This window comes from Diadema setosum, chromosome 6, assembly GCF_964275005.1.
Source record: "Diadema setosum chromosome 6, eeDiaSeto1, whole genome shotgun sequence".
NCBI classification, from domain to species: Eukaryota; Metazoa; Echinodermata; class Echinoidea; order Diadematoida; family Diadematidae; genus Diadema; species Diadema setosum.
In genome coordinates this window covers 15,628,829-15,651,768 of record NC_092690.1, presented here as the reverse complement: position 1 = coordinate 15,651,768, position 22,940 = coordinate 15,628,829, and the positions used below count along the sequence as shown (strand labels likewise).

At 40.0% G+C, this 22,940-nt stretch overlaps 1 protein-coding gene and 1 pseudogene across 1 annotated transcript in view; one reads left to right on the top strand and one right to left on the bottom strand.

Annotated features, from left to right (window-relative positions):
- LOC140229972 (contactin-5-like) overlaps positions 1-22,940 on the top strand; it is a 99,262-nt gene that overhangs the window by 17,335 nt on the left and 58,987 nt on the right. Inside the window, exons 4-5 of the mRNA XM_072310169.1 lie at positions 7,422-7,601; positions 10,017-10,109. Coding sequence (XP_072166270.1) covers positions 7,422-7,601; positions 10,017-10,109 — 273 coding nt within the window. The remainder of the gene's footprint in view (positions 1-7,421; positions 7,602-10,016; positions 10,110-22,940) is intronic.
- LOC140229866 (uncharacterized) lies at positions 17,364-18,656 on the bottom strand (annotated as a pseudogene).

Below are 22,940 nucleotides of genomic sequence, written 5' to 3'. Positions count from 1 at the left end.
AACATATTCCGTGCGACCCTTGGCGCTCCATGGTTTTTGTCCATGGTTTCATTTGTACCACCTTCGTGAATTCGGGCCATTGTTTGTACATGAAGAAAAAAAATGCATGGGTGGGTGGGTTTGTGCAAACGCACAAACCCACCCAAACCTCGATAAATTGCCTATAGCCACAGTACAGTAAAAGTGTTTCTCTCGACTCAATTCCTATCACGTATTGCTTGCATTTTATATGGTGATTGACTTGTATCAGGGCAATTAGCCCCCAAGGACAATTACCTCCCAACAAAATATTGGTTAGTGATAAGGTTAGAGTAAAGATTAGGATTAGGGTGAGATTTAGGGATAGAGTTTGGGTTAGGGTTAGGATAAGGTTCAGGATTAGGATTAGGGGCCAGGGGAAGGGTCCGGGGTAATTGCTCAGGGGGTAATTTCCCTTGACCTGTTGACTATCAAGTGTATTCCCTACTGGGCTTTTGAGTAAATTTTAAATCATGTTGCTATTTTGTGTTCAAAAATCTTGCCTCTACAATGATGTGGCTACTGATCATTTAATACAAAAACAATCACCGATTTGTCATGCAATTTACATCACAGCAAAGCCTAGCATTTTCTGTACAACTTTTGTTTATTACATGTCAAGGATTACAAAAATATACAAAAGTTAGATAGATTTGAGAAACAAAATGCTTTCCCCATTTGAAGCATGGCTACATTGCTGTCTCATCAGAATAATCTGGCACACAGAGGGTTTACACCATGGCACATAAAGAGTTAAAGATGTGGAACATAATGATGTTTTATGGTAGAGATGGGCCACAAGAGCCCAAACTTTGTAAATTGTTCATCTCCAGATCCAATACTATGCAGCCACATCATATAGCTATATACTACTTGACATCTTAAAGGTAGGGAATCCCATTTGCATGCCTCAAATGAAGAGTTGTATAAATACAGTGGTATGTTGAAAAGAGTATCATTTTAGAAACTCCCATAAAGTACTGAAAGTGGAAGGTAACATTTAGTACATTTTTATTGACCGTTAGATTTTGAATTGAATTTTTTTTCGGGGCTCACCGTAAATTCCAGTACATTACTAGGCTACCTTTGCAGACCCATGCAATGCATGTGTGTCCATCATGTATATTTTGTGAAGAAAGTTCATCAAAACTTACAAACATTTCTATATACATTCTTGCCACACACTCTATATGTTATTACATCAGCTCTTATGCTTTTAGATTTGTGTTTATAGATAAAAAAATACAGAAGACTGCAACAAAAAGGCTTAAGTGTGGCTGACACACAGAACTACCGAGTAGTTGAGTTTTGTGCATTATTCAAATTGTAGATAACTGTTGACTTCCAAATTTCTCAGCAGTGGCCTAAACAAGTCCCCTGAGGTACATATTTAATGTTTTGCTGCATTTTGGGAGGTCTGTAAAAGGTATCCCCTACCTTTAAATCTACTTTTTAAGCACGTTTAGGAGCAGCAAAGTGGAATGAGTTTTTGTATGTTATATAAAATGAATGCATGATCTGATTGTATGTCGATGGCAAGAAAGTGAATCTAAAAATCTAAAAAGAGGGAGGTTTTTAATCCAAAGTCTGAAGAATTCCCTGTACCTTTTTGTTGTGAGCAGATTTTGTTTTGCGTTTAGTGCGAAATTCAGCATCTCCATATTGAGGCTTTTGATGAATAGACGCAATTAGCACCATCATGCATCCAGATACTCTGAATGCCAGACACTTTAAATGCCATCAGAATTTCCCAAGAGGAAGAAGTCTGCTCTTGTAGGAAGAATATGGATCCCTGGGAAGGAAGGCGTGGTCCAAGTCTGGGATTCAGCCAAGGGGGGCTTTAGTAGATATGAAAGGACAAGTCACTGCCCCATTTAAATGTCTCTCACCATGGGGTCTGTAGGCTGGTTTGGATTGATGCTTGCTGGCCAAGTGGGGGATGGAGGGTTGTTTGTTACATGGATTTCAAATTCCATTTATATACAATAAAACCAGGTATAGATACCACAAAGTTATGTATTGTAAATGTATACTTTTTTTTTTTTTGCACTCAGGTGGAGTGAAAAGCACATGTTTGTAATTCCATGTAATCTAACAAGACATTCAGATATTATTACGTATAACAAGCAAAACTATTCATGCACTCTTGTTTTCATGCTAATTTGCTAAAATGCATGAAAATTTCCACCTGTACATTCATTATTAAAGTTCTTGAAACTGTCATCAGTGCTGCCCTTGTTCAAGACAAGACAGAGACTTGTTCTAAAATATCACCTTGGTCCATTATAAGTAATCTTAGGGTAAGTCATGGAAAGTTCAGTAACAGTAGAAACATCCTCACAACATCAGCTAGTGGGCCTGCACAACACAATTTTCATTGAGGTATTGGGCGAGCTTGATCCCAAGTAAGGCCCTTTGAGCACTGAATAATGTCCAGCAGTAACCCCCCCCCCCAAAAAAAAAAAATACAAAAATACAAAAATACAAAAATACAAAAAAACAATAAAAACAAAACAAGCACCCTAAATGCACTCACATTGCAGGCAGCAGGGCTGACTTACATAATATGAATACTTTGTTCTTTTGGGCTGTTAACATCTAATGAAGCAGGAGAAAATGCCAATGGCAATTTGTTGAACTAAGAGCGAGCAATGGCATTGTGAAGGGCTGCTGCTATCAGAATCACTATCAATTTTATAGCTTTACCTGCTGTGATGATTACTGGTACAATGGCCCCAACTTACTTGGGAGGGATTAGGAAACAAGTTTCTCACCTGTTTAAGTGGGCATCGTGCTTATCTCATGTCCGCAGGTCGCATAATGCAGTTTGTAAGGTGTTGGTGCAGGAGTCTATATTATGCACATTCACTCAACTGTGCTCTCTCATCTTTTTAGATTAATGTCACTAACTTATGAGAAGAAAAGTGTAGAAACTTGAAAGTATACATATATTGATTAAAAGAAAAAATAATGGTCTTTGATATGAGATGTAAACTATAGTCCTCTGATGAATAAATATTTACTTTATGAAATTTATAAAACTTAGTTTTTTAAGGGATGGACTATCATTGAAATTGTCACAGTGAAAGCTTTCCCATATCTATGTGCAAAAATTTCCACTTTTACAGTACTCATAGGGTTCAATACCTGCAAATATGAAAATTACATTGAATGGAAACTGGTAGATACAATGTAGCTGTGGACTAGTGTGGTTTAACTCATAAAACTATGGATGGGACTATGGAGAGTAAAGTATGTATGGGTACAACATTGTTCTATCTCACATAGATGTAAACCTATTCTGTTTGCTGTAAATTTCAAAAGTGAATGCCAATCCACATCACTGATATCTCTAGTGACAGGAAGCAAAGCAAGGGACTGTATAAAGATGTTAGGTCAGAGTACACAGGCTATAAAAAGCTCTGGAGATGATGTCATCATCCAGGTCAACTTCTGCTATGGATTGTTCCATAGATAGGTGATTGCAGTATTCGTGCAAACTATGAGACATCCCGTAGATCGGCAGATATGGGTTAAACGGTAGCTGATACTGACTCGTACAAATCACCCCACACAAAACATGTTACTCTAACCATACTTCTCAACCTTTTTCAACATGAGGCCCACTTTGGCTCCTACAAATCTGTTTAAAGTATAGTCCAGTAGACCAAGTATCATCATGTTTTTGGGGTTTTTTGTTTGTTTGTTGGTGTTTTTTGCTGTCATCACGGCCCACCAGTTGAGAAGAATGGCACTAAACCACGCACTGAAAACTAATGGCAACAGATAAACACAAGTGCTACAGCACCAACAGACTGACAGACAATAAGAAATGAAATTCATTTTTAAGTGGAAGCTGATGGTGCTTGATATCACCACCAGTGCAGTGCCACTCCATTGTTTAGTAGGATTGTTTTGGAAAATAAATATTTTGGTGAGGAAATTATTTGTGATTATTTCTTTTGATTTCATTGCCATATTCAGACATTAGTGATGGACAATGGAATTGTTTCAACCAAAATTAAGCAGGTTGTGTGTTGTTTGTTTGTTTTTTTTTTTGATATACCATGAAAACAACACTTTGCAATGTTGATTATTAACATTGAATTTCACTGCCGTTTCACTGCATGTGAATAATTACAGTGTCAAATTCATCTTGACAATCACAGTTGTCCCCAAAGCATTTCATCATATTTTTTGCTCTTTGCTACAAAGTGTTATTTTGCCAGAACTGCACAAAGGCGTTATATCTTTGACATTTTTGTTAAAAAATACAATATTTTTTGATAGAGTCAAAGAAAACTCAAAACAATATTGGAAAAAAAAATAAAAATATTAGTGTGCATTGTAGTGCCTCTACCATGAAGTGTCGCCGGAGGCATTATGTTTTTTGGTTGTCCATCCTTTCGTCCGTCGGTAATGAATTTTGTGGACAGCTTAACTAAAAACCGGTTGAGATATCCTAATGAGATTTGATATTTATATATGCATTGGTGGAGGAATTTGTGCCTACATCAACTTTTGGGTGCACATGCTCAAGGTCAAAGGTCAAGTTCAAATGCTCATAATTTCACTATTCCACCCATATCTATGCTATGCCTGAAGCTATTTTCTTGAAAGTTAGTGCATACATGTATAACCCAAGGAAGATTCTTTCGAGAAAGTTTTAGGATGTAAGGTCAAAGGTCATGTGAAAGTGCTAAAATTTCACTTTTTTTGTATATGTGGGAAATGGTCCAAGGTTTTGTCATGGAATTTAGAACATGTGCATGTACTGCCTGATAATGATTTTCTTGGGAATTTTGGGGTCATGGGGTCAAAGGTCAAGGTCAACTCCTTAAAATTCACTACTGTAAAAGTGGAAATTTTCGCGGTGTTCAAATTTTCGCGCAACCAGAAACTAGCGCAAAAATAAAAGCACACGAATATTTTTGCTTGCCATATGTGCCTGTGCGTGATGTCTTGATTCCGCGGAATTAAAAACAAGCGAAACTCTTCCGACCCGGCCAAGCGCGAAAAATTAGTCACGCGAAAATATCCACTTTTACAGTATTTCCCTCATAAACATGCAATGCCTGGAGGATTTTCAGTGTATGTAGTGCATGTATTACCAAATAGAAATTCTCTGGGAAAGTTTTTTGCTAAACGGCTAGAGAAAAGGCTACATTTTACTTCTTCCTCCATATTTCGGAAGTTGCTCAAGGTAGCGTCATGAAACTTCATACATGGCTATGCATGTGCTGCCTGTTGGTGATTCCCTGGGTAATTTTAGGGTCATGGGGTCAAAGTTCAAGGGTCAAAGGGCAGGTTAAAATGCTGATTTTTTACTGTTTAATGCTGAAATTACACTTTTTATGCCTCTGCCACGAAGTGGTGCCAGAGGCATTATGTTTTTGGGTTGTCCGTCCGTCCGTACGTACATCCGTACGTACGTACATCCGTACGTACGTACATCCGTATGTCCGTACGTCCGCTTTCGTTTATGTGATAACTTGAGTAATATTTACTGGAATTTTACCAAACTTGGTCCAAGTATGAAGTATGATGGGGCAATTATTTGATTAGATTTTGGGTGAAATCGGCTAAAGGTCAAAGGTCAAGGTCAAATCGTGAAATTGTATCCATTTACGCGATAACTCAAGACTGGATGGAGCAAATTTCACCAAACTATGTTGGAGGATGACGTATAATGGGACAATTACTTGATTAGTTTTTCAGTGAAATCGGACAGAGGTCAAAGGTCATTAAAGATCAAGGTCAAATCCTAAAATTTATCTGTTTACATGATAACTCAAAACTGGATGAAGCAGCTTTCACCAAACTTGGTCCAAGGATGATGTATGATGGGACAATTAGTTGAGTAGATTTTAGTGACATTGGCAAGAGGTCAAAGGTCAAAAGGTCGAGGTCAAATGCTACAAATGTTGCAATTTCCCCCATATCTATGCAATGCTCGAAGGTATTTTCTTGAAACTTGGTGTGGACATGTACTACTGCATAGAGATTCTCCAGAGAGAGTTTCATGTCATAAGGTCAAAGGTCAAAGGTTAGGTGAAAATGTTGGAATATTACTTTTCTCGCAAATGGTTCAATGTATCTTCGTGGAACTTGGTACATATGCATGTACTGTCTGGCAGGGATTATCTAGGGAATTTAGGGGTCATGGGTCAATAGTCAGGGGGTCAAAGGTCAAGGTCAAATCCTCAAAATTTTACTATTTCCCTCATATACTAGTATATGCAATGCTTGCATTATTAGTTTCAAAACTTAATACATGCATTACCTAATGGAGATTCTCCAGGAAATTTCCAGCCAGAAGGTCAAAGGTCAAAGGTTAAGGGTCAAATGCCAGGTTTCAATGCCCCCCCAAAAAAAAAAAAAAAATCTATTTTGTACCGTCATCACACTCTTTCTTCGTACCTTGGAAATTACTCAATGCATAAAATTTCCAAAATATGTGTACCTGCACTCTTAGAAAATTATAGCAAACCCATTTCAAGACATTTCTGACAAACCTGTCATTTCAATATTTTGCCAGTTATGTGAAACTGTCATGGATCTCACATTGTGAAGACATTGTACTATATGCCTATTGGGAGAATCATGCATTATGGCGGAGGCATCAGTCGCCATAGCGACATTTCTAGTTCTCCATGCTTTGGAAATTAGTCAATGCATCTAAGAGGTTTAAAGGGACTATACAGTAGTGGTTGAGGTGGGGATTTATGTTTTGAATATTTTTAAGTGAGATAATGAGAAACCTCGTATGAAATATAAAAGAGCATGTAATTTTAAGAAGGATTCAACGTTTATTTGATGAAAATCGGTTTTCAAATGGCTGAGATATCGAAAAAAAGTGATAATAATAAAAGGTGACAGGCCACAACTTTATTAGGATATCTTTGTTTCACCTTGTTTTTGGATATCTCAGCCATTTCAAAACCGATTTTCATCAAATAAACTTTTGATACCCCCTAGAATTGCATGCTCTTTGACATCTCATAGAGTGGTTTCTGAATATCTAGCAAAACGTTAAATGCTAAATTCTCACCTCGACCAGAACTGTACACACCCTTTAAAGGTCAAATAACAATCATCAAATCTCCTAATACCTGCTCCATTAGACAATATAGCCATTGATCCAATTAAACCTACTTCAAGGAATGTAAACAATTGCCACATTTGTGACAAAATTTTGTCATTTTAATTTTGCCAGTTATGTGAAACTGTCATCACACATTGTCAAGATGTACTATAGACTTTTTATTGGGCAAACCATGCATCATGGCGGAGGCATGAGTTGCCATAGCGATATTTCTAGTTTTATGTTGTTTTTACAATCAGAGCGAGCTGTGCAAAATTAATGTGTGTTAAAAGCACCCTCTGAATTTATGTCCCTGCAGATGGCCCTGAGCTGACTGATACCTTCCCGACCTCAGTAGTAGGTAATTTTTCACGGTCATTAGTGCTTACCTGTCCAGTAAGGGCTATTCCAGCTCCCACAGTCCTCTGGAGGAAAAATGGCCGCACCATGGGACCATCTATGAGCATTCGCATGAGTGGTCTGGACCTTACCTTCATTTGTGAGTACTCTTATCCTTACTTTGTCACTGACTGAAAATGTACCCAAAACCAATTACTGCAAGTTATTTTGAAGTTTTGTCAGGACAAGGCCCTCATAAAACCAGCAAATTTAGTTGAGCAATACCCATCAAAAATTATGACAAAATTAGTTTGCTGCATTGTTGATATTTTCGAAAAATCAGTAATGTTAAGAAGTGGTATTGTACACTGTATGTCACTTTATCAGATATTGTCAGATCACCAAGGTTACATATTTCCAGCTGTCTCACATGTATTTGATGTAGATCTGTTTCCAGAATGGCCCCCACAGTTGCTTGGTCAGCAAGCAAAATCCTAAATTTTCAATGGTCTGCCGCGTGATGCAGTGTCTTGCATGTAGTTCACATTTATGCACATTATGCACAGATAAGAGTCTGAGGTTGAACAAAGAAGGGGAATTGAATAGGCCAAACATTTTTTTTTTTTCTGCTGCATTTCACCTCTGACATCAGTATAAAAGTGATAAGAAATCACGGACACTGTTTTAACAAAATTCCATTTACAACAAAGTTCAGGCTGCAACATTATCCACACTCTCTATGTATTTTTATTGTTAAAGTATGGTGAGCAAGACATTAAAATCAAGAAAAATCATATAAAAGGTGTCAGAGCAGAGGGAAATGTCTCCTAAAACAGATGTTTAATGTGACTTATTAAAAGATATTCACGCCACTGAGAAATCGCGAGTTAAAACTGACTGATTTACTTCACCGATTTTCGCTCCAGAACAGCCGTCTTTTTCGAGCCCTAAAATATGACGTCACGAAATGAACAAAACCCTTTACGATTGCAGCGGGACATTGAGGCCGCCATTCATAAAGCACATATTTCTTGGTGAGCGAATACAATATCTGGCTTGTCTTTAGTCGCATGTACTTTCTCGGCTGAGACATTAAAACGCCCAATTTTTACCTTATATTGTACGGAAAGACTTTGAGTTTGAAATCAAGAGTGAATTGAGTGATGACAGTGACAATGACACTGATAGTGACAGTGGCAAATTCGGGATGGTAGAAGAAGCGAGGGAGAGGCGACGGATATGGAAGGCCGCTGCGGACACAACTCTTTTGGGGCATACGTATGGAAACGGGCATACGTATGCAACTGCCTAGAGCTCTATACGTATGCCCCAAACAAACCATGTCCGCAACGGCCCTCCATAGACGGAGCCCACTGTGTTGGATGGAGTGCGTAGCACAGCGCATCATCGCAGGGCTGATTCGTTCATTTTGTGACGTCATAATTTTGGTCACCAAAATTTCGCCATCAGATCGGGTACAGGTGGTCTAAAAAGGGTCTCAAAACACCATCTCTCCATCGTTCTAGAGACGTTTTTACCTTCTGAAAGTTAAAGGGTGTGTTCAGTTCTGGTCGAGGTGAGGATTTAGCTTTTAACGTTTTGCGAGATATTCAGAAACCACTCTATGAGATGTCAAAGAGCATGCAGTTCTAAGGGGTATCAAAAGTTTATTCGATGAAAATCGGTTTTGAAATGGCTGAGATATCCAAAAACAAGGTGAAACAAAGAGATCCTAATAAAGTTGTGGCATGTCACCTTTTATTATTAGCACTTTTTGGGATATCTCAGCCGTTTGAAAACCAATTTTCATCAAATAAACGTTGAATCCTTCTTAAAATTACATGCTCTTTCATATTTCTTAAGAGGCTTTTCATTATCTCACTTAGGAATGTTCAAAACGTGAATCCCTACCTCAGCCAGTACTGTACAGTCCCTTTAATTATTCATATTCCTAGAGACTTAAGCTTTCCAGAAATGTATAAATCACCTCTTTTATGAATATCGTGCTTTTTTTCTTGTTCACCATACTTTAATATGTTCAGTTATAACGAAATTACGATACAACGAATGAAAACTGCCGGTCCAGGAGTCCAGTGTACCTCATTTGCAGACATACATGCACAAACCTGAATTATTATCATTACTATTATTATTATTGTTGTTGTTATTACCACCGCCAAGGAAGAAGGAAGTTTTTTTCATCGGTTTTGGTTTGTTTGTTTGTCTGTTTGCAAAATGACTCAAAAGGTTTCGAACAGAATTGAATGAAACTTGCAGGAAAAGTTGACAATGACACTAGAAACATATAATTACAAATTTTGGTAGTAATCCAGAAATTGTATGGATTTTCGAAGGATTTTTTTATCTTTTGGCAGATGGGGTTAATGAACTTAGGAGTTCAAGCAGTGTGTATTTGAGGTTTGCATTCATGCTCTAAAGCATGTGCTCTGCTCAGGCAAGGCGCCGCTTAGCTGGAAGCTGATGAGATCTGCCTTTTGATTGAACAGTTGTCTCATATACCAATGAACATGGGCAAAAGGTATTTCTTTGGACTTTTTTTTTTCTTTCTTTGCAGCACTGACAGAAGCAAACAGAGGACAGTACCAGTGCCAAGCTGCCAATCCTCATGGGTCTGTTATCAGTCCTGTCACCGTTGTCAACATACAGTGTAAGTATCTACCAGCTTTCAGATTTTCTCATTTTTATCCTAATTTTTTCCTTTTGGGAAGAGCACAATTAATGTCCTCATTAGTCCGTCAGCTTCTCAGTTTTATTTTATTTACATTATGAAAATATAACTTATGTGAATTTGATTAAGCTAATTAATGCATATTGATCTACAATTGTAAATTGAGATATAAAATCAGAGGTCATACAATGAGGTTACCATTATCAATATGTCTGCTAAACTCAGATGAATACTTTTTGTTGTTTCACTAAATGTGGTTTGTCCACACTAAGATACAATATGCAGGGCAAGTCACAGATCAGTTATATTGTATCACATGCAAATGCTATGGTTGTGACTTGGTGCATGCAGGGACTAGTGATAATTCTCTTTATGTCATATCAATTGCATCAAGCCTTGTATCATAACAGAAGCCTGGCAAAAGATAAATGTGACCTGCCACAACAAAAGGATCCGAAAGTCACTGACGGCTGAGCAGAGAAAATCGATTTTGAAATTAGATCCTCAGAATCTGTCAAAAACATGGAATCTCTGTTTTTGGCATACTTTTGTAGTCTAGTGTATCGTCTATCATCTGCCGAAATTTTGAAGCTAAATGATGAATGGAAAGGCAAGAAATAAGCGTTTTTCTTGGCCATGATTTTCCGATCTTCAATGGAAGAGAAACGAGTCCAAAGATTTGGATGTAACACCACAGATAGACTCCGCCCCTAACAACAAGGGAGTGATCTTATTGGTCAGTGCGTGGCATTCTGGTTACTGATTGATCATGCATAGACTACTCGCGCTAAGCTTGAATGAACATCGCGGAGGTTGCTAGGAGCATACATTCTTTTGTCAAGAGGTGAACTGTCTTACCTCCCCTTGATCACAATTGCATCAAAGGAAAACTGTGAAGGCGTTTTTTTCTAAACGCTGCTTTCCTAGACCACTCAACATACTCTCATAAGATCATAAATATCTCCGCAACTGAGTTATTTTGTAAGTCATGTTATATGAAATTAAAGTGCAAGAGTGCATGAATAATGCCATGTCATTTTGAGAAAATGGACCTTACCCGACTTTCGGATCCTTTTTTGTAACAGGTCACAAAAATGTTCTCCTTTTGTGGACTCCGTCAGAATTTCAAGATGAAAATGTAAAATATATTTCATGAATGGTGAATCTCTAAGTATGCCAAAGTCCTTTTGCAGCTGTATCTTGTAACTATGAAAACACAATCTCCATTAAATGTCAATAGTTATTGCAGTCGTATCATATGCTGAAAGTTTTCACAAAAGTGAGTTCCCCTCCCATAGAATAAATATTCAGTCCCACAAAACAGAACACCAACGGTGCTATCTTAATTTGGAAGGCATCAACATGTTTAAATTCTTCCATCTGTGATGGTTCTGTTGTGATTTTTTAATATTTTCATCTAATCTGAGTGGTTTATGTGCAAATTCATATTTAGATTTAGATATCTGCTTGACAAAGTAACAATGTACCCCCTCCCACACTCGCACATCATGAAAATGCTTCCTGAAATGCCGGTCTTTCCTTCTGTCTCTCAAGGCTTGTAAAGCGTATGACACCATGGGTGTTTATCCAGCCACACATGATAGATATAATATGGGATTAATGTCTTTCTTGCTTTTGACCCCAGTATCGGTGTCTCATGGCCCTTCCTCTATTCATCACTGTGAACAGCGATCTAATCTCTCACTTAATTATCAGCTATTCCAACATGAAGTACCGATTTCAAATGGCTTTTGGTAATGGCCAGAAGGGGGATAGAGCATGAGATGACTTTTTAGAAGAGTGTCTAGTCACTTCCACTTTATCACCACCACTCATGTGGGACTTGAATTAACTTTGACACTACTTTAATGAGACAGAATTGTGGCAACATCTGAAGGTATGTTATATTTACCTCTTAGATAAGATTTGGTAGCCTTCACTGCAATAAAATGCATTTCTCATAACATTTATTCAACTATTAGAATCTTTGATTTCGTGAATTCATCTTGCTGGGGGAATGAAGTATGTACTGTAATAGGGGAAGGTAGGGGTGCTGGTAGGCTTCAGTCTGATATTCCCAAGAACAAAGGGAATGCAAGCATTGCCCCTTGACCAATCATGACATAAGCATGGAGGATGCTTTGAATCATGATTCCAATTGTGTTTCAAATAATGATCTGGGCCCTGTTTCATAAAGCTGTTCGTAAAGTTACGAACAACTTACGAGCGACTGGTGATCAGATCTTGTGCTGAATTATTGAAATTCTGATAGGTATAGCACATCGGAACTGATCACCAGTCGCTCGTAAGTTGTTCGTAACTATACAAACAGCCTTATGAAACAGGGCCCTGGAGGTATTTTCCTATCACAATATGCCAGAATTATGGAACGAAACAGTCGTGTGTACAGATTGACCCCAAAATCAGGTTTTGGGAGTGGAACTTAGAGTGACTTTTTAACCGCTTCTGAAGAAAAAAAAAAATAAATGTGCTCCTCAAATACTCACAAAGGTAAAGCAGTTGTGTGATCGCATATCCCTCTTCAGTTCACTTCAAGAGAGTCAAATGAGTTTGGTGATCAGCCGGATAGCAAAACAGTCAAAGCGAATGCTACCTACCGCTCAAGAGTGATTGATGGAATCTCTAAAAAAAGCCACACCTTCCCTCCCTACTCTAAAATTCAAAGCCACAGCATTGTTGAAGCCTTCCTCAGTTGTGTGAATGGATGATAATTTGAATCTTAATCACTCTTCAGCATTACAAATTGTACATTTCTTGGCTGATGTCAAAACGGGTTCCTTAACCCATTGAGGACGGACTGATTTTGCTACAACATGCATTTCCCGTAGACACCTGCATGAGTATGTACTCGGGACTCGTCCTCAACGGGTTAATAACATTTGCTCTTACGACAGTTGCATGCTGCTATGAAATATCTGCACACTAAGTCAAACATAAATTCTACTTACAAATATACCCCTAGCCCTAAGTCCTTGGAGAAAATAAGCCCGGAACAATTGTCACAGGAGCAAATGTGTCACTGTGAAAAGAATGTGAGGCATTTTGCTCACCAGAATTTCCCCCAAGATATATAGACTCTACAGACTCCAGTCAGTCCGCAGCGCGAGCGAAATCGCCGTATTTATTCAAGTCGTATGCATGGCTGAGCGCTGCTTGCATATGTAATGAGCAGATACATGGTCATGAATAAATCCGTGTAGAACGAGTATTGTCAGTTTTCAACACTTTTAGCATCGACTGAAAGAGAAAACATCAACAAATGTGCTCATGATAAAAATAAAACGGAAAAGAAGAATATAGAATATCAAAATCTCTCTCGAGTTCGGTTCTTGCCCCTCTAAAATATATGGTGAAGACTATGTCCGCTAAATTATATTGTATCACATTAATAGGGCACATTTTCTCATTTCTATTTTAATACCAGTCAGGAACTAGCAAAATTCAGAGAAATGTCTAGCGTCGAGTTAAAAAAAATTACCCTCGCGTTCGCACCGGAATTCCAGGTCTGTGATTGGTCGAAATCTGTCGCAAGACATGGCATGTCGCATTACGTAATATCTATCGGCTGCTGACTCGATGCTGTCGGCTACGAGCTTTGAGGTTAAATTAAATGAAATGTCGCCTGTAAGTCCTGTTGCATTCAATACACACATGGATACATGTATGTGCAGGTTAATCTGTACTGGAAAGAACAATAGAGTAGAACAACTCTGGTTCATGGCGCAAGGTAAAGTGTCCCCAAAGGATTTACATCCAAAAATAATTGTTCAGGACTAGAAAATTTAAATGAGAACTTACCTGTTTGAAATTTAAATTGTATTTTATGAGGAAGGCGAAGGAAGAGACTACGATGCATAATGAGTGATAATAGGAGAGCTCACACGTGCGTCTAGCAATATTAGTAGCTCCGAAAAATGTGACTTCCAATCAAACAGTCATCCTACTGCTAATGGGAACTACCTGAAATTATGAAGAAGGGTGGGAGAGGAGGGATTGTAGTCTCTTCCTTCGCCTTCCTCATAAATACAATTTAAATTTCAAACAGGTAAGTTCTCATTTAAATTTTCTATTTTATTTCGAAAGTCTCGAAAGAGACTACGAGCATAATGAGTAATAATAGGAGACTTTAAAGCCAGTAGTCACATTTTTTGGCCATACAGAATTGTACCAATGACCGTATTTACCACTGAGGGGTATGGCTTTACCTTTTACGATAACACTGCTTGGCTGAAACCCCCATTCTCCTCCCTGAGGGGTTTCGCGTAATATGTTTGAAATGTCTTCTCGTTACTCCAGCCTGCCTGTGCCAAAGTCTCATGTACAGGCAGATCTTTTCTCTGGGCAGCAGACGCCGAGGCTGCTCTTGTGGAGTGTGCCGAGAACAAGCTGGTGTCAATCCCAGCTTCTGTCATAACTGTCTTAATCCAATGAGACAAAGTTTGGGTAGAAACCCTGTGATAAGGTTTACGAGAAATTATTAACAGATACTTTTGGTCCTTCCTAATGATCTGAGTCCTTCTTAGATACTCTTGAAGGTATCATGCAATGCAAACTCTTCTGTCTGGAGGGTACGCTCTTAGACTAACGACTTGGCCTGTATTACCAGGTCTGTGATGCTTTAACAAGTCATCAATGAAGAATTTGACGGAGTTGTCTTTGAATGTCATCTTGTCTATTCTCAAAGCATTCAATGACTGTATCCGCTGTGCTGAGAGAAGCGCTAATAACATTGTCAATTTCAATGTTAGCTCTTTCAAACACAATTTGCCTGCAGGTGATTTCCTCCTCAGATAGTTGAGGACAGTTCTAACGTCCTACACCTCCGTGTAGCAGGGTCTTGGGGGTCGTAAGTGAAAGACTCCCTTCACAAATCTAGTTATTAGAGGATGTGTGCTTATGGAAAGCGAACTGTCGGTGAGTGTCGGAAAAGAAGCCAGTGCACTTCTAGCAGAGTTTATGGTACCGTAGCTGGCTCCCTTATGGAACAAGTCTGAAAGAAATTCTAGTGCCCATTCTGATGATGTCTGGAGATAGTTACTGTTGTTGGCAGTGCAGAAAACTTTCCATTTGCTGATGAAGCTATGATATTGTTGTCGTGTAGATTTCCTCCAAGAAGCTATGATGACCTTGACGGTCCCTGCACTCAATCCCTGGGACCTGAAGGGTTGGCCCAAAGCCTGCAACAGAGCAAATCCAAATGTTTGTGTAAGGGGTGGGGCATTAAAGACACAGGTTGAACAAGAAGTTGTGCATGTCTACGTAGAACAAGTGGTTTTTCAGTCAGCATGTCCTAAAGTGCTGGGAACCATGTTTGTGTAGGCCAGTTTGGTACTATTAACAACCCTGTGGCTTTATCTGCCCTTATCTTTTGCAGACATTTAGGGATAAGGCAGAAAGGAGGGAAAGCATAGAACCATAATGGACCCCAATCCACTGTAAATGCATCTACATTCTCTGCCGAAGGATCGGGCTGCCAAGTGATATACCTGGGTAGCTGTGCATTAAGTCTGGAAGTGAAAAGATCTATTTCAGGGAGGCCAAAATGTTCTACCACTTCAGTGAATTGGGCTTTGTTTAGCATCCACTCTGTTTGATCGTTAAACTTCCTTGACGTGAAGTCTGCTGTGGTATTGAGCCGTCCTGGCAAGTAGGCGGCTGTGATCCAAATTTGTCTTTCAATACACCATTTCCAAATGTCATGTGCCAAATTGTTGCAGTCCAGTGATCTGAAGCCCCCCATATTGTTGATATATGAGACTGCAGTAGTATGATCCAGTCTAATGAGAACATGAACATTTCTCAGGCTAGAGCAAAGGACATCAATGCCAATCCTGCTGCAAGGGTTTCTAGATAATTTATCTCATTGTTAACAGCCTTTTCTCTTTCCACTTCATTCCATCGTCCCCCTATGTTTGTGCACATGTCCTTTGCTCCCCAACCAGACCCACTCGCATCTGTGCGCAATTCTATTGTATGCCTGGGTCTACCGATAGGATAGAGGTGTACTGAATGTGGTCAATCCACCACTGCAGTTCCTGTTTGGCTCTATTAGACAGGCTCATTTTCCTATCAAAATGACCTTTAATGGCCTTCAATGCCAAAATCTTCTCTTTTTCCAAGATTTTGTAGTAGAGGGGCCCATATTGGGCTGCGGGAAAAGTAGCAATTAGTTTCCCTATTACTCTAGCCACTTCTCGAATAGAAGACTCTGTGGCATTCAACAGGCCTGTGCACTCAGCAGTGATATCTTCCTTCTTAGATTCAGGGAGAGTAACTGTCATGTTCACAGAGTTAAGGACAAATCCCAAAAAGATGATTTCTTTAGTGGGTTTTAACACTGATTTAGTCTGATGGACAAGAAACCCCAAGTCTTCGAGGAGATCAGTCGTAGCATCGACTGCTCTTTGAGTGCAAGCCTCACTCTTCCCAATAATGATAGTATCATCAAGGTATCCCACTACCATATCCCAGATGAGCAAAAACTGGTTTGAGAAGCTTTGTGAACAAACGCGGTGCTGTACTAAGCCCGTTTGGCAGTGCGCAATATTGCCAAAGTTTGCCCTGCCACACAAATCGCAGGTATTTCCTATCCTGCGGATCAACTGGTAATGAATAGTAAGCATCCTGAAGGTCGACTGAGGCTAGAAAGCAATCTGGTGTAATAAATTGCATTGCTGTATGGATGGAATCCATTTTAAAATGCTGGTAGACTAGGCTTTTGTTCAACTCTGAGAGGTCAAGAATGACCCGAAGGCTGCCATTCTTCTTGGGGCGGGTAAAAATGTTAGAGATGAACTCTCCTGTTTCATGTGAACAAAGTTCAATAACATTCTTGGCTACCAGTGAATCAATTTCAGCTTGGATATTGGCCAAATCTTCATTCTTTACTTTGAACTGAACCAAAGGTTTAAGCCTTTAAGGTGGAAAACATTCAGGCTTGAATTCAAGTTTATAGTCATTCACAGCTTGTAGTATTGTGGGATCAGAAGTTAACTTCTCCCAATTACATGCATGAAGCCTCAGTCAACCTCCAACTGGATGGTCAATTACACATGAAGTGGTAGGTCTAGATTCCATAGATCTAGTAAATCGAGGAGTAGATCTAGAATACTGTTCTTCTAGACAAGATGGAAATGCATCATGGTCAGTTGTGTGCAAATGAGCAATCTGTTGAATCATTGTCTCCTACCTCTTCAGAGGAGGGCTATTTGGTTACTTGTTGTGGGGAGTCTTGCTTCTGGCCTGTGGATGAGCTCTGCTCTGCGGCCGTTGCTGAGGGGGAGGTCACAACTTCCCCTGGTAGCGCTGGTCTAAAAAAGAACGATTTGCCTTTCCATGCACGAAGCGCGAGGCTGCAGCACTACGTGCGCCCGTCCAGCCCGCATCGCGAGCCTGCCGGCGAGCTCCGCTGTTGAAGGGTCGTCTGTACGGATGGAAAGAGCCGCTCGGACGAGAAGTATGTTTCTGCTGGGTCTTCATGACCCCAGCAGAGGCCTTGTGTTATTCTTTTAGATCTTTCATCTGTCTAGTGAGATCATCACCAAACAACAGCTGCGTGACTGGTGTCGACAGCTTACAGAGATGCATGTATTCCGAGTTGATGTCCGGTTTAATCAGCTCCTTCCGCACGCAATTCAGTTCGAAGTGCGCATTACTCAATAGAGCAAGTGCGTCCTGCTGAGACTCGGAGATATCTCGCGCGTCAAGAGAGCGAAGAAGAGCCCCCAATACCGCGAGTCAGACATTTCTGCACTCTCTGTAATTTCAGATCTCGATTACGCGTGACGGACTGCAGGTGTTCCCAAATGGGAGCGTTCACTTTAAGTGTATCGAGGTGGGGGCAGTTGCTCGGAAAGGGGTATTTTCCAACCGTTTCCTCGATGGCTTTATCTTCCAGTTTGTTGCCAATAAAGTAATTCACCGATTTTGCGATTTCCTCGTCAACTGCCTCCCCAATCCCGAGGGGGATAGCATAGTTTGCTGACAAAGGTGGTAGCTGTACAGCAGGGGGAACCTCTTCCACCCCTTCGTCAAAATCGAACGGTCCATCACGCTCGTCGTCAGATGTATCAAAATCGTCCCCAACAAAATGGCAGACGTCAGTAGGCAAGCGGGAAAATTCCTCTGCTGTAGATCTAGATGTAGATGCACCTGAATGTACCACAGCAGCACGGCTAGTGGTTTTATCATGCGATTGGGGAAGGTGTTTTACCACTTCAGCGAGGAGATTTTCAAGTTTGTCTAGACGAAAACTATCGTCCCCGGAGGTAGACGCCCGATCCTCGGAAGGGCTTTTGATACCGTATGAGGAGCTTTTTTGGGAATTTTCTTCATCGGCTTCTTCCCTGAATCTGGAGACTTAGCCTTACCGATGCTCACATTCTTCTGTACGTGCGCTGTACCGGCATCGCCGGAGGGAGGCGCTGGTGGTGGTAACTTGGTGGCACAGACCTCCTGTCCACGTGTAGCACGTAAAGCGAAGGATGAATCGTGCTGCTTTCGAGCTCATATTTATCGAGCCACCATATAGTTTAGGCTCGAAGATGTGTCTTAACACTTCTCAGTTGGTTCGCGATGACCGGCGAAGCAAAATTACCTCGCGAGAAGATCAATTCCGGCGATGAAAATTAAGAAAAGAACCAACCGCGGAGCTAAGCTGGAGAACGTCCTGTCGGCTGGAACGAACGCGAACGTATTGCTGGACGCGCTTGCGGGCTCTCCTATTATTACTCATTATGCATCGAAGTCTCTTTCAAGACTTCCGAAATAAGATAATACATGTTCATACTTTGTACTAGGTGTTACAAAAAACATTTCCCACTTTTGGTTCTTAATAGTTCAAAAGCTAGATATCAGATAAAACTGTCATTGATATGAGTAGTATCGCTGAATAGTGTACAATTTAGTTGGAGGTAATTTGAAAATGAAAGCCTATATAGTAGTTTCATGAAATCCGTGATTTATTTCAATGTTAGGTTCCAGATTTTGATTGAATTTTAACCCTCTGTACAAAACTTGAACTTTACACAGGAACCAATGAGCGTGTTTCTACTGAGCGACGAAAATTCGAGGTGATGCCAAGCGATGCGAGGTGATTTGTGGTGATGCGTGGTGACACCTCAAATTTTTCCTCAGTAGAAACAGATCGGGTTGTGGCCAATGCGCGGTGATGCGCGGTGCTCCGTTGTCCACGTTTTGAGGTGGTCGATGCGTGGTGATGCGAGGGACGATTCTCAGTAGAAACACACGGGGTAGCGAAATTTGCGGTGTACTGGAAGTCTGGAATTATTGGGAGCTTTTGCTCGCGCTTTTCAAATCGGTTCGTCGCACACTCCGACACTTGTGTACACAGCGACCGTATCTCGCGTAGTTTCGCACGCATCAGTACCAACTCCTACTATTATACATGAGGTGGTATGGTACATGTTGTGAATTCGCGTGCATTCATCGTCTATTGTTTGCGTGCCCGACAGCCTATCATAGTATATACTCCGATTTTTACACTGAGTTCATTTTCCCATAATATCGTATTGTCTCGAAGTTGTAGATTCCCTAATTCGTTTTCGCTGGAATACTAACGTTAGTATGTCGGAGCTCCGGGAGAGCATTAATTGGACCCTCGACCTGCAACGATTCCTAATAACCAACTGGCAGGAAATGTTGGTGAGGGGCATTTTGGACGGAAAGACTAAACGAAATTCAGTGGCCTACCACAAAATGGCTGAGGCAGCGCAACCCCGATCTGTGACCTGAAAATATGTGACTTCCGGATTTACGGCATTTAGCACGTCACATTGCATCACCACATGTTCTATCGCTCAGTAGAAACAGCTCGAGTGGTCGTAAAATACGAGGTGATGCGCGAGACAAAATTCACGGTGATGGGAGGTGATGCAAGGTGCTCTCAGTAGAAACACGCTCAATGATGTGTATGTGAGTGTGTGCTTACAATGACCCTGAACAATGGACATGGCTACCACCTGTTCAGAGCTGTGCTGCAAGGCACATGAATGCTATATCAATTATTCATGTGGATTGCCCTGAGCACTGCTAGTCTGAATTCTTGACACAGGGTGAAATGTATGCACATGAAAGAAGTAAGCACATGTTTCCATGTGCTTGCACACACCACATTTCAGAATGAATAAAGACTAGCTGCAATATTGGAATTCCTCATGAAGCATTCCAATCCCGGTCATTGTCCACGACCATTGTCTGGGTATCAACAACACACTCCAAAACACACCAATAACCCCTGTGCAAAGTTAAAGTTTAGTACATAGGGTTGAAAATAGAGCAAAATCTGAAACCTAACTGAAAAATCAATTTAACAAAACTGAATCATGCTTTCATTTTCAAATTACCTCCAACAAAATTGTACACTATTCAGTTATTGCTCATATCAACGTTATTGTTATCTAATATATAGTTTTTGAACTAAGTGGGAAATGTTTTTTGTAACACGTAGTACATTGAATATGATTCACTCTTCCAAAAAGGGGGAAGCAAGAATCACATGGAACATTAACTGAAAGACGAAATAATACACACACGTGCACAGGCGCAAGATGTAATATAATCTCTAGACAAAACACTTGCATGACAATGCATACCTTTGAAATAATGACACACACTCGCAACTCGCACAAGTGTAGTCTCACTTTACGACGTCACATCGCTCTCACGCGTGTTCATTCACTACCCCACTTTCGGTAAGAAAACATAATTTGCCCTGTTTTCAACAGGAATGTTCACAACCTTAAACATGGTACCTCTCTTCATTTTTTAATTGATCATACTTGCTCATGTTTTACGATTGTGTAATCGAAGAAATTACAGAGACCTATTTTCAATAGCAGTCAGGAACTAGCAAAACATCAAACTATGATCTAAAAGCTCCCGAAACACTGGCAAAATAATCATTTACTTTGATGCTAAAATGGACTATTATATTGAGATCAAAGATAGGGAAATTAGGTATCAAATTAATGAGCATAATCAGCTCTATAACTTACCCAACCATCCTGGGTCGACCAATGCATTGCGAAAGCTATATGAAAGCTGTTTTAGCGACCTCTGCAAAACTCTCGCAGAGTATCGCGAAATCTCATCAGTCTCAAGGGCACCAACTGCGCAAACGTGATTCTGAATAGAATTGTCGTTCGTGCCTCATTATTGCAAGCGCTGCGGACTGAACTGACTCCAATAGTGACTGGGTAATCAACAAGAGGCTAGCTCCCTCCTCCCCCCCCCCCCCCCAATAGTTTAATCTGCAGTTTTTACTGTGTACATAAACTTCAGCACCTGACAGAATGTGAGAAGAAGCTTACAATGAACTGGCAGAAGGCAATTTATGCTTTCTGAGAGAATAATAAAGTATAACATGTTGCTGTTGTTGGTTTTGGTGGTTTTTTTTTTTGGGGGGGGGGCGTTGAATGTTTTGGATTTTTGATGTGATTTTTTTTTCCCCCTCCATTTGTGCATATCAACCAATCCCCGTTACAAGCTTATGTTGTTTGTGCTCATGTGAGCTTTAATTGTCACAGCTTCTTTAAATGGACTTACTGACAATCATTCTTCTTCACACAACACAATTTATCAGTACTAATTACAAAAAGATAATCCCCTCAACCCAAAACTGCCCCTGTGCCCCAATAGGAACCACAAATAGCATTGTCTGCATTCCCTACCCATATGGAAGATTTCAGGCTGATTTGTTGTTGATATGATACCTCCTTTTGCTGAAGACGATCATGAGTTCTTGTTATGTGATGCATAGGGTTTCACTTTGAGGCTTAGTGTGGTGTCGATCACCCTGGGAAGAGCCATGAATAACTTTAGTTAAGTTTTTAAACACCCAACAACACCCAGCTACATGAATCCATTAATGGGACTACCATGATGTTGTCATTTAATGGAGAAAGTGTTTCTGTTGTCAATGATCATTTCCAACACTCTCTGCTTGTAATGCTCTTGTAAATGGGAAGAACATATAAGAGGACTGATGTTTGTTGGACTGTTCCTTCTACCAATTTCAATTTCAGTTATTACCTGATATTAAATTGAGGTTTCTTCATATGATGCATCATGCGTTACCCTGGGGTACCGTAGTACTCCAGGGTACCATGTTGTGTAGTGCCACCTCACGTCCACTCAAGGACAGGCGCAGAGAAATGCATGCACTGTGTGTGCGTGTACATAGTCATTCCCATGCCACTGCATGTTATACTATGCATGCATGGTACGCTGTGCTAGCAATAGCATGTGCTTCAGTGCAGTGCAGAGGCTAATGTGCGCTAGCTCCAGCTAGCTATCATGTGTGGCTTAATTTGGCTTCAAACTTGATCGCACCAAAATAATTTCTCACTTTTTGGCAATCCAGGGTACAACCTTCAAAAAAAAGATATAATAATAATTCAATAACATGACTGATTTTTATTTGGTACCCCAGGGTACCATTTATGTCATCAAGTTTCATCAATGATTTTTTTTTCCTGTACTGCATCTTTATCCTGGCTATTTTGATAAAATGACCAATATTCTAATGATTAGAATTTAACTTGCATGTTTCATTTGGGACATTCCCAAAGTTTTGTCCCATCTTCAATCAGTGTGACTTGCCTGGTCACACTGCATTTCATTGTAGATGAACCACATTTTATTAAAGAATATCTCAGTATTGCCAATATTATAAGATTTGATGTGATGATCTCAATGTTTGACCTCTGATCTTTTGACCTTTTCTTTAACAAATAATGATAATAATAATAATATTAATTCTGTGCTCTT